The sequence below is a fragment of the Lepidochelys kempii genome, chromosome 2 (assembly GCF_965140265.1).
Source record: "Lepidochelys kempii isolate rLepKem1 chromosome 2, rLepKem1.hap2, whole genome shotgun sequence".
Lineage (NCBI taxonomy): Eukaryota > Metazoa > Chordata > Testudines > Cheloniidae > Lepidochelys > Lepidochelys kempii.
The window spans coordinates 65,714,129-65,727,291 of NC_133257.1; the positions used below are offsets into that span (position 1 = coordinate 65,714,129).

A 13,163-nucleotide genomic window follows, 5' to 3' on the forward strand; every position below is an offset into this window, starting at 1 on the left:
TTTCTTGGAGATTACTGCTCCTTTTGCTTCAGGATTGTAGCTTTCTAAAGGCATTTAAAAAAATCTCACCACATTGTAAAGTAACAAAGTTATGAGATTTCTGTACATTAACAGATTATGTTTAAGCAATAGGAGTTCTAAGTGTGATATTAATTATTGTGGCACGCAAACTAACAGATCATCACACTCCTAGTTGTGTGTTATAGTAAACATATCAGCATAACTGCAAAATAATACATTCAAAATATGCAGTATATCTTAGCAGAAGAGAAACAGATGAGTCCCCTAGCAGCTTGGGAAAACATGCTCATGGTAGCCTTCATGCAGGAGGTCTTTATCTTGCTGGTCGGTGGAAAAGGGATGCTGCCCCTTTAAGGGATCTCCCTACAATGGGTGGGAAGGAGGCAGAAAGTTTACATGGATGGGCAGGAAGCAGCTGAGGCCAGGTCAGGGTCAGGTCACTGGTTTTCCTGCTGATGAGATGGGGGTTATTTATACCCCAGGCAGCTCCAAAGAAGCACTTTTTACCAGGATTGAACTGGTAGCACCCATCCACAACTATGCAAAAGGACCAGGTGTTTTTCTCATGACCAGCTGTGGGGATTGCAATATTGACCCTTTTCTTTGGGGGCTGGGAAGGAATTTTTTCCTCACTGCCGGACTGGCTGGGACAGGATGTTCTCCTTCGCCTTCCCCATCAGCAGGTCTGGGACCCAGTGAGGTAAAGCACGGGATTCATGGCATAATATTTTGCAACACAGTACATAAAACTCATGGCAGATGTCTAGTGCAGGTCTTTGGTATGCAAGGGATATGGCTATCTGATAAAATGGACTGGAAAAAGGATTTGATGGAAAGCATCCCTTACGGGACCTGAGAAAGGGGTTTTAGGGCTCCTATGACTTGAACAGCAGGGAGCTGATCTTTTATAGCCTCCATTTCATCTTATATGAGGTGACAGAAGAAGGGTCCCAGCAATGGGATGGCTGGGACAATGTTGGGTATTACGTGGAAATTATTAAGAAAATGATGATGACCTGCACTGTACCGTTTATTGCCAGGTACTCCCAGATATTTTAAGTGAATGAAATTGCAGCCTACCACATTTATCATCTCTTGTCTTTCTTCTAACACGGCTGGACAAAGAGAAAATGTATTATGCAAACTGATGTGGTATTTATATCTCAAATACACACAATACAGATCTAATTTGCCACAAGATATGCTGTTTCCCCCACGGCCATATTTTAGCTCACATGACCGGAAGAATGTGTGACCACTCATTTAAGTAAAACAGGTGTAGTTTGTACATTTCATTCAGTAATGTTAGCATTTGCCAGTTTGACTACTCAATCCATTTCACTGGCTAATGGAAAATTGTCAGTTAGCCATACAGTCCTTTTCCAAATTATATGCATTATGAAATTTTTAGGCAGCTTTCACAATTACTTGACTTCAGAGCATGTTAAAAGTTAACTTTACAGGGAAATAAGATTTCATGGAAAAATATTAGATGAATGAGCCAGATTGTGAAATGAGCTGGTAGTCAGTTCAATTGAGTGGACAGGTATCCACATTACAAAAATCACCATTACAACTGACACCTTTGTAGAATTGCTCAGGCATGGAGATAGCTTGAGCTCAGACCAGGAAAAGGCAACTATAATATAGCTGACAGATCACTTAAATCCTGAAATTCTACCTTCTCCTTTAGTATTTGAAATTGAAGTTCCAGATTTTTACCAAAAAATCTGTTTGCTAATATGTTTTGTCAGTTTGCTGAATCAAAATGGTAGAAAACTCAAGATGAGAGTTGATTTAATAATTGTCATTGTTCTAAAGACCTAAGTTCCTAAGTTATGTTCAACCGTTTCAGAATCAAGAGAGCATTTTTAGTACATTTGGATTGCTTTTGCTGAAAATTAATAGGCTAGGTGTTGAAAATGCAAGTAAGTAGGATAAAAAGTATATCGGTATCTAAGGCCAGACACAAAAAAAATAGGTCTAGATAATCAGTTACTGTCAGTTTGTTGCAAACATTTTTTATTTTTCCAACTAGTTTATAGAGATGTACAAGCTTTTTAAAAATGTAACCAGATCTACTTTAGTTTCACTTAGTGAACACACTTTTCATTTTGGACAGTGTGTGTGTCTTTTTAATTTTTTCAGAAGAAATGTGCTTATGAAGTGAATCACATAGTATGAGTTTTGAGTTTTATATATAAAAATGCTTCTTCTCCCCCTCCTCACCATTCTTTCAGGAAAAGGCACAGATTTTTGTCAAATTTAGGGAAAAACTGTAACCACTCTGGCATAAACATGCAAAAATTTGCATTTCCAGTAGTATTAGAAACAGAAAGAGATGCATATAATCTTAGAAGATTAATAAACAGCATCAAAAACTAAACCTAAACAAATTACTGGATTTTGTCTTTTTAAATTAAAATGACTTCTGAATGATCTAGCCAGAGCAGGAGTGCATATAGCTCATCCACGTATGAGGTTATTACATCCAGACTATTTAAAAAAGGGTTGGGTTTTTTTGTGCACTGAAAAATCTTTATGTTCATTAAAGATTAAAAATGATCTAAAATTACTACATTGATTACAAAGAACCACAAATATCAGAGGAGAACTATTACCTAAACAAGCAGGTCATAAAGCTTTATTACCTGAAAACTCATTAGCTTCTATTTCATAAAGGTTTATTTTTACCTTTTATTTCCAATAAGCATAATGACCATGTTGGAATTGGAATGCTGGCGAGCATCTTCTAACCAGGTTGTCAAGTGATTGAAAGTATCTCTCCTGAGTTTGAACAAGAATGAAAATTAAGAGTGATGCTTCAAGAAAGAAAAGTATTTGCTCAAATGCGATCACCCACAGATTTTTCTTTAGTAATTTACTTCAGTGATAAAATATCTTACATTAAGTTCACACACAAGCCAATATCCTGTAAGCATAATCAAAGCTCAATATACTCTGTGACACATAAGACATAAAGGGTGAAATCCTGGCCCCGATGAAGTCAATAGCAAAGCTTCCACTGACTTCAATGGAGCCAAGATTTCACCCATATTCCGTGGCAAGTACATCTTGGCAGTCTGAAAAATAAAATAAAGTTTTATAATAGCATGAAATGCATTGAAAAGGATGCAGAAAATGAAGATTTGTTAAACTAATATATATGTATTGATTGTGTTATTCATGTAATTTTAATGAAGATTTCCAGTTTGAGTTATGCCACAGGCTGCTGCTCCATTTTGCTGCAAGATCCACTATTTGCCATACCTCCCTCTTCCTTTTCTTGGCCACAAGGAGTATGGGAGGTTTTAACTGCATCTTTCCTTCTTTCTGATAGCTAGGATGTTATCAGCTTAAAGGAGTCAGGGGTAAAGGGATGGGTGAAGGAGGTGGGTGATGGGAAGGAAAGCTCATCAAGTTCAAAGACACCTCAAGTTCAGCGTTCCAGGGTTTTTGTTGTTTCATTATCAGCAGAGAGAGTCAGCATGCAAGGTTCAGAGTGCCAGTCAGAAGACATGCTGCCTCAGAAGCTCCACCTCATGACTCAAGCAGTGAACTCACTGAGCTCTAAAACATGCCTGCTAACAACAGCTAGCCCCCTGGGGGAAAGGAACAGGCAGACAAGCAGCAGTAAACAGTGAAGCAAGGACAAAATGGTGGTTGTCTTCACCTAAAAATCAGCAAGTTTGCTACTAAGTAAGTTCAAACAAGATGCTTTCACCAATATAACTGTAGATTTCATGACTATAACTTTCATTAAGAGTAATCAATAAAAGGCTCCACACATTGTAAAGAATTCTTCTAAATTACCTAAATAATTCAAACTTTAAAAACAAAACACACCAATGCAGTGGATACAATAGCAACTGCTACAGTCAAGATAAAAGATTTCTATTCTACCCCCCATTTTCTGGTGATCAATTTTCCAGGTTTAGTGTCTGCCTAAAAGAATATATATTTTAGGAAGTTTAAGTTTTAAAAATTTTACATAGTCTTCACTCTCCTTGTACTAAAACCCACCCCAAAAACAGTTTCTGCACAAAGATGCTTGTTCCATTATAAACAAAATCACAAAAAAATTACAACTCTTTTTGAACAGATGTACAATTGAGGCTGCAAAAGATGAAACTTAGAATGGAAATAGCCCTTATTGAGAAAGCTGCTACCTATTCTGATGAAATTTGTTTTAACTCAGTAGTTATAATCCTTGAAAAAAAATTATACACTGCACTTTTCACCTTTTTGTTAGCTTGTAAATGTGAATAAGTTAGATATGTAATGAAAAACTGTAATGAAAACATGCATGAACCACGGCAAGGATTCGGCAAACGTTGTAAGGTGCAAAGGGAGGTCTGCTGCACACTTTGAAAACACTAATGCTTTAATCCTGAATTCAGAACCTCATGTCTACCTACACAGTTTTCAAGCCAGGAGCAGGGGCTAATGGTGTAAGCCCTTCAGAAGCCTCCGATGTGTCTTAGGGTATGTCTACACTGCAACTGGGAGGTGTATAGGTTGACTTGACAATGGACGCAGAGAGCAGCGGTAAAGTTCTGCTTTCAGCATGAACTCTGGTATTTTCTTAGTGTTTACCCGTGCAGCTGCAACAACTTTTAAAAGATCTTGTGCAGAATTTCCTATAGGGCTGTCATAATATTAAAAAAAATAATTGCAATTAATAGAAGCTTTAATCATATTGTTAAACAATAGAATACCAATTAAAATTTATTAAATATTTTTGGATATTTTTCTACATTTTCAAATATATTTATATCAATTACAACACAGAATACAAGTGTGCAATTCTCACTTTATATTATTTTTATTACAAATATTTGCACTGTAAAAAAGATAAACAAAAATTGTATTTTTCAGTTCATCTCATTCATGTACTGCAGTGCAATCTCTATTGTGAAAGTGCAACTTACAAATGTAAAATTATTTATTTATTTGTTTTTACACAATTGCACTTACAAATTAAGTACAGTTGTGCAGTGTAAAACTTTAGAGCCTACAAGTAGAAGCATGAAGGGGTGTACGAATGTTTAGCATATCTGGTATGTAAATACGTTGCACTGCCAGCTATAACAGTGCCATGCGAATGACTGTTCTCACTTTCAGGTGACCTTGTAAATAAGATCTTGTAAATAAGAAGTGGGCAGTATTATCTTCCATAAGACTTGTTTGTCTTAGCGATTGGCCGAACAAGAAATAGGACTGAATGGACTTGTAGGCTCTAAAGTTTTATGCTGTTTTGGTTTTGAGTGCAGTTATGTAAAAAAAAATCATTCTAAATTTGAAAGTTGCGCTTTCAGGATAAAGAGACTGCACTACAGCACTTGTATGAAGTGAACTGAAAAATACTATTTATTTTGTTTATCTTTTTTACAGTGCAAATATTTGTAATAAAAAAAATAATAGAAAGTAAGCACCATACACTTTGTATTCTGTGTTGTAATCAAAATCAATATATTTGAAAATGTAGTAAAACATCCAAAAATTTTTATAATAAATTTAAATTGGTATTCTATTAACAGTGTGATTAAAACTGTGATTAATCACAACTATTTTTTTAATCTAGTTAATTTGTTTTTAGTTAATCACTTGCGTTAACTGTGATTGACAGTCCTAATTTCCTAGTTTTCTGGGTTAAAAAAAGAAATGGGCAAAAGAAAAGCTACTGACAAGCACTTTACTCTCCCTAACTTGGAAACTCCATTGGTTTGCAATAAATGAGCACACAGCATATGTAAATTCCATAATTGGAAATTATTTGATTATACATCCTGCGGGGCTTCTAAGGATATACTGCATAGGAGACATGATTGCAACACATGCAGGTATACCTGAGCTAGTTTTGATTGTGATAGCTCACTAAAAATAGGCGTAAAGTTGTGGCAACACAGATGGCAACAAAGGTTAGCCACCCAAGTACAAGCCCACCTAGGATCCCAGGTGCATACGTGTTGTATTTGAGGAAAAAAAAGTAAATCATGAAATTAAAGACCATATGGTACAGAGATAAGGTTCAACCTTCACTTGACATTTCTTAACTTTTCAACATTTAAACCAGGTGACATTAATACTCCATTTATTACAGTTTTTGCGTGGCTTGTATTTCAGTTTATTTTACTCACTGACATCTAAACGTATCAATAACATTTCTACAGACAAAAAAAATCTAATTGTACATTCTAAAATATTTCTGATGTCCTTCAGTAAGTTTCCCACCTTGTAATGTCATATACTAGTAAAGCCCCTGCTGCCCCTCTGTAGTATGACCTTGTGATGGAACGGAAGGACTCTTGCCCTGCCTGTAGGAAAACAAAGTACAGTTATTTCATTTATTAAATTACCATCTGTGACGAAAGCTACCAACTTATTAATTACATTGAGGGTTTTTTTGGGGTGGGAGTGGGGAGGGCTTGGGGAACAAAACCTCACTAGTTCTGGAAAGAAAAAAGTCACATATAAGAAGATGACTACAGCAGAATGTCATTAATAAAAAAAGAAAGAGAGAGAAAGAAAGATCAGGAACAAGACCTCTAAACCTTTTTTGGCAATCCCTGACAACCCAATTTACTGAATGGCTTCACAATACATGAATCATTATTAGAACACAGAATGGACTCCTAGCAACTAAGCTCTGAAGACAAATTTGAAAGGAAGCAAATAACCCAGAGCTTCACATTTGAATTCAATAACCCGCTCCCTGGGGCAGCTGTTGACACTAGAATAAATAAAGCCCATTGTAAATAAATGATGAATGACATCTTTACGCCCACCATCTGCTGGTGTAAAGGTTGTTGGAAGGCCAAGGATGCAGATTTTATCCGTTATATCATAAACTGCAGCCAGCTTTCAACAGTCTTCAGATGGAATTCTTTCAGTAATCATTTTATTATGAAAAACAGAAAATGGTTCAGAATTTAATTTCATATCATTCTGCTCTCCACTTAATCAGTTTCCTTTCTATTTGATATATAATGCTTGCCAAAAGGCAACAGGATGTAAGAGTCATCTTCATACCCACTGGTGAAACAAACACCAGAGATCCTGCATATATTAGGCAGTTTCTCTTTTTTGTAGATAAGAATTTCTGTTACAAAGGTATCTCTGCACAAGTGATGTGGCCCACCGATTGATATTTGTGGTCATCGTGAAAGATTCTCCAGTTTATTTTTACCCCTTTGCGCAGACCAAAATGTCCCTAACCCCTTGGGAGTGTCATCATGCAGCTTTCAGAGAAGATTCACCTGTACTATTTCTATTTGTAGAGATCCATTTCTGCATATATGACAGTATTAAATTCTTCAGGGCAAGGGAACTAATGACAAATGTAGTTAGTCAACTGTACAGTAAGTAAACAATTTACAGAAAGTTAAACAGGTTCAGTGGACAGAAGAGTAGGCCTAATCAAGATTCAGCTCCTGGAAAATGCAGAAATTCACAGCAGCAGACTCTGAGCTCCCTTCCCCCATTTCCCAAGAGAAATGCTCACCAGCATCTGACAACCATGTTATTATAAATACTGAGATGTGAAACGTTCACCTCTAATTCTAAGCCACATAGTACAATATGTCTTCCAGTGATGTCAGAAAATGCCACTGAGTAGGATTAGGACATACTAACGTTTATGTGGAGAAGGCCCCACAGGTAGTAAAATATTGTTACTCAGTTGAAATTAAGATAATGATTTTTGAAAAATGAAAACAATATTAAGCATACATGATATTTTATCGAAAAAGAGAGGCTTCTGCCAGATATGCCTACTGGATCTGCAAGGAACTTACTCCCATTGAATAAGCTTATCTTCCAAGAAAGGCCCTCTTGAATCAGGAAGAGTTCACTAGCAAGAGTGACATAGGCCATATCTACTCTACAAAAGAATCCATAATATTAAATCTTTAAAGAAAACAAAATCAAAACCCACACACATTGTTAAGAATATTTTGTTTTAGCAGAGTTTTGCTGTGGTGTACATGGGTTTCTCGAATAACATTATGACCTTCCAGGCTAACCAGTAACAAACAGTTTATTAAAAGCTTATGCCCTAAGCACACTGGGGAAAACACACACACACAGACACACACTTAAAATTATACTTTTTAAATTGCTTTCTTGGAACACTTGTATCAAACAGAACTCTAGCCACTTTTCAGGTGCTATGCCCACACATACATCTTTACAAAGTTAAAAACTGCTACTCTCCGTACGCTGTTCAAGTTTATATGTACTACAGACAGGATGCCAATAAGGTTTTACAACTCTGTCCTTAGTTCCAAAACCCAGACGCTCCATGAATTCTACAAATATAATTTTTGTTTTTCCGAGCAAGTGAATAGTTTTCAAACTCTCACACTGGTAAAAAATGGGTTACTTACTGTAACTGATTCTTCGAGATGTGACGTAGACGTTTATTCCACTGAGGTGTGTTCGTGCCAGTGTGCCGAGTAGGAGACTTTTGCCTAGCAGTGCCCTTTGAGGAGTAGTGCTTGCACCACATGCCTGTAGCTCCTCCCCTGGCTATATGAGGTGGTGCCACTCTGATCCCCCTCAGTTGCTTCGCACCAAAAGCCTGAGAGGAGACTCCACACAGATGGATGGAGGGTGGGTCATGGAGTACATCTTGAAGAACCACAGTTACAGTTAGCAACCATTTATTTTTCTTTGAGTAGATGCAGGCGTGTATTTCAACTAGGTGAGTTGCGAGCAGTACCCGAATCCAGAGAGGTTTGGAGTTTATTGCAATTGGAAGGGCAGCCCTGCAATCCCTACACCTGGATCAGCATGGAAGATGCAGAAATAGCATAATGGTCCCTAAACGGATGCATGGATGACCACGTGGCTGCTCAGCAAGTGTCCAGTATGAAAACGTCACTGAGGAACGCTATTGATGTGCTCTTGTGGAGTGAGCCCGTGTGCAATGAGGAGGCATAGCCAAAGCTATCTCATATGCAGCCTTGATACAAGACAGTATCCATCTAGAGATTGTCTGTGCAGAGATCGCTTGCCTCTTCATGCGGTCTGCATCTGCCACAAACAAGCAAGGAGAAACACAAAATGGTTTGCTCCTGTCTAGGTAAAAGGCTAGATATCCCCTGACATCCAGAGCATGAAGGCATTGTTCTTCTGGGGAAGAGTCCATCTTAGGGAAAAACACAGGTAAATACAATGCTTGATTCAGATGCAACTGAGAGACTGCCTTGGATAAAAATTTTGGGTGTGGTCATCACATTATCTTGTCTTTGGGGAAATGAGTATAAGGTGCCTCAGCCATTAGGGCCTGCAACTCTCACACCATTCTTTCCAAAGTGATAGCAATCAGGAACATGGTTTTCTGAGACAGGAGGGAAAGTGGGCAGGCCGCAAGGGGCCTGGAGGAAGGGCCCATCAGAGCTGCCAGGACTGTGTTCATGTCTCACAAGGGAACTGTTTCTTAGACTGGAGGATGTGAGGAGAGAAGCCCCTTCAGCAGGGTGGATAAAAAATCAATGATAAAAAAAATAAAAATAAAAAAATCCCACAGATTTTTTTAATTTAAATCAGATTTTTTTGATAAAATGCTTTTTGAGGGGGGGAAAAAAACCCTATCTAAAGACAGTTTTAATTAAGATACATTATAGCTCAAAGATATCTCATCATGGAATATGGATTATACATTCTAATTCTATAGTATGAGACAATATATTCATGTAATGTTTAAGAAAAGTTTTGTAAATGAATTCCAATAGTTAATGGATTAGGGGGGACCCAATCTTATGGGGTTCCAGCGGCTTGTGTATAGATTAACCTAAATAATCTTTCTATCTACTCAATGGGACTCAGTGCTAAGTCTAGAAGATACCATCAGAGAGGCTTAGCTTTGCAGTTCTCAAACTGTGGATTTGTGTCTCCAGAGAGAACATGCTTGTTAACAGCAAAAATGTTTTAAAATAAATAAAAAAAAAGATATATAGAGGTGACAAATAACAGACCTCAACCCTATAGTCCCTCTGCAAATTTGCATACACACAGTCAGTCCCTTACCTCTCTCTGAGGGCATGTCTACTCTATGAGATTAGGTCGAATTTATAGAAGTTGATTTTTAGGAAACGATTTTGTACAGTCGACTGTGTTGTCGTCCCACCCCCCAGAGCATTAAGTTGGCAGAGTGCGTCCACAGTACTATGGTGTGCGTTGACTTTCCGAGTGTTGCACTGTGGGTAGCTATCCCACAGTTCCCGCAGTCTCCGCTGCCCAATGGAATTCTGGGTCGAGCTCCCAATGCCTGATGGGGCAAAAACATTGTCGCGGGTGGTTTGGGGTACCTGTCGTCAGTCGCCCCTCCTTCCGTGAAAGCAATGGCAGACAATCATTTCATGCCTTTTTCCGTGCAGATGCCATACTGCGGTTAGCAGACGGTGCAGTAGGACTGCTAACCATCATAGTCATCCACCGCTTCCACTGCAACTCTGCCCTCCTGGTGCCATGAATCCACCTTGCAGGTCCTCTCGTCGTTCTGTATAAATATCTATTCTCGTGGCATCTGTCATCATCCACCACTTCCGCTGTAACTCTGCTCTCCTGCAGACAACATACCCCAGCAAGCACGGAGCCCGCTCAGCTCACCGCTCCTGTTGTGAGCATTGTAAACACCTCATGCATTATCCTGCAGTACGTGCAGAACCTGCAAAAGCAGGCAAGGAGATGACAACAGCGCGATCACGATAGTGATGAGGACATGGACACAGACTTCTCTCAAAGCACGAGCCCTGGCAATTTGGACATCATGCTGGTAATGGGGCAGATTCCTGCCGTGGAAAATCGATTCTGGGCCCGGGAAACAAGCAGACTGGTGGGACCACATAGTGTTGCGGGTCTGGGATGATTCCCAGTGGCTGCCAAACTTTCGCATGAGTAAGGGCACTTTCATGGAACTTTGTGACTTGCTTTCCCTTGCCCTGAAGTGCAAGAATACCAAGATGAGAGCAGCCCTCACAGTTGAAAAGCGAGTGGCGATAGCCCTCTGGAAGCTTGCAACGCCAGACAGCTACCGGTCAGTTGGGAATCAATTTGGAGTGGACAGATCTATTGTGGGGGCTGCTGTGATCCAAGTAGCCAACGCAGTCACTGAGCTGCTGGTATCAAGGGTAGTGACTCTGGGAAATGTGGTCATAGAGGATGGCTTTGCTGCAATAGGGTTCCCTAACTGTGGGGGGGATAGACGGAACGCATATCCCTATCTTGAAACCAGACCACCAAGGCAGCCAGTATATAAACCGCAAGGGGTACTTTTCAATGGTGCTGCAAGCACAGGTGGATCACAAGGGATGTTTCACCGACATCAATGTGGGATGGCTGGGAAAGGTGCATGACGCTCGCATCTTCAGGAATTCTGGTCTGTTTGAACAGCTGCAGGAAGGAACTTACTTTCCAGACCAGAAAATTACCACTGGGGATGTTGAAATCCCTATAGTTATCCTTGGGGACCCAGCCTACCCCTTAATACCGTGGCTCATGAAGCCATACACAGGCACCCTGGACAGTAGTAAGGAGTTCAACCATAGACTGAGCAAGTGCAGAATGGTGGTAGAATGTGCATTTGGAAGTTTAAAAGCTTGCTGGCGCAGTTTATTGACTAGGTTAGACCTCAGCAAAACCAGTATTCCCATTGTTATTGCTGCTTGCTGTGTGCTCCACAATCTCTGTGAGAGTAAGGGGAGATGTTTATGGAGGGGTCGGAAAATCCCTTGGCAGCCAGACACCAGGGCGATTAGAAGAGCACAGCTGGGCGCCCTGCACATCAGAGAAGCTTTGAAAACCAGTTTCATGACTGGTCAGGCTACAGTGTGACAGTTCTGTTTGTTTCTCCTTCATGAAAACCCACCCCCTTGGGTTGACTCTACTTTCTTGTAAGCCAACCAACCTCCCCCCTTTGATCACTGCTTTCAGAGGCAATAAAGTCATTATTGTTTCAAAATCATGCATTCTTTATTAATTCATCACACAAATAGGGGGAAAACTGGCAAGGTAGCCCAGGAGGAGCGGGTGAGGAGGGAAGCACCGGGTGGGGTGATGGATGAGGGGAGGGGAGGAGAGAAGGACAAGGCCACACTACAGTTCAAAACTTATTGAATGCCAGCCTTCTGTTGCTTGGGCAATGCTCTGGAGTGAAGTGGCCGGGTGCCCATAGCCTCCCCCCATGTTCTTGTGCGTCGGGATGAGGAGGATATGGAACTTGGGGAGGAGGGCAGGTGGTTATAGAGGGGCTGCAGCGGCGGTCTGTGCTCCTGCTGCCTTTCCTGCAGCTCCACCAGATACCTAAGCACGTCAGTTTGCTCCCCCATTAGAATCAGCATTGCATCCTGCCTCCTCTTAGTGTGCTCCTCCCTCCTCTCAACATGTTCATTTAACGCTTTCCTGGACTCTGCCATTGTCTGTCTCCACGCATTCTGCTGAGCTCTTTCAGTGCAAAAGGACTGCATGAGCTCTGAGAACATGTCATCGTGAGTGCGTTTTTTTCACCTTCTAATCTGCCCTAGCCTCTGGGACGGAGATGATAGGGGGAGCGTAGAAACATTTACAGCTATGGGAGGAAAAAAAAGGGAGAGTAGTATTTAAAAAGATACATTTTAGAGAACAAAGGGAAGACTACTTCACACTAAATCAAGCAATTCACATTACATAGCACATGTGCTTCACCACGCCCCACCCCCCCACCCCAACTGCGTGGCTAGTATCAGGGAAGATCCCTCTCAGCCAAACGTGAACAGCTCAGCATGAATAGGCCTCCCTCCACTGCATGGCAAAGGCTTTTAGAGTACCTCCAGGAGAGCTTCATGGAGATGTCCCTGGAGGATTTCCACTCCATCCCCAGACACGTTAACAGACTTTTCCAGTAGCTATACTTTCCGCAAATGCATCACAAGTCTTCAGGGCAAATTAATCATTAAACACGCTTTTAAACCCTGTATTATATTTACAAAGGTACACTCACCAGAGGTGCCTTCTCCGGTTTCATGGTCCGTGTCAAGGTTCCTCCCCCACTCTGAACTCTAGGGTACAGATGTGGGGACCTGCATGAAAAACCTCCTAAGCTTATCTTTACCAGCTTAGGTCAAAACTTCCCCAAGGTACAAAATATTACACCCGTTGTC

General features: G+C 40.3%; 1 protein-coding gene across 4 annotated transcripts in view; it reads right to left on the reverse strand.

Annotated features, from left to right (window-relative positions):
* The window catches only part of RAB2A (RAB2A, member RAS oncogene family), a 79,564-nt gene that overhangs the window by 25,617 nt on the left and 40,784 nt on the right, over positions 1-13,163 (reverse strand). For all 4 annotated transcript variants that reach the window (XR_012157203.1, XM_073331079.1, XM_073331078.1 and 1 more), the window contains 2 exons: positions 6,256-6,338; positions 2,716-2,808 (listed from right to left, as the gene is read on the reverse strand). Coding sequence is in view for 3 of the 4 variants with exons in the window: in XM_073331079.1 (XP_073187180.1) it covers positions 2,716-2,808; positions 6,256-6,338 (176 nt within the window). In the remaining variant the exon portion in view is untranslated. The remainder of the gene's footprint in view (positions 1-2,715; positions 2,809-6,255; positions 6,339-13,163) is intronic.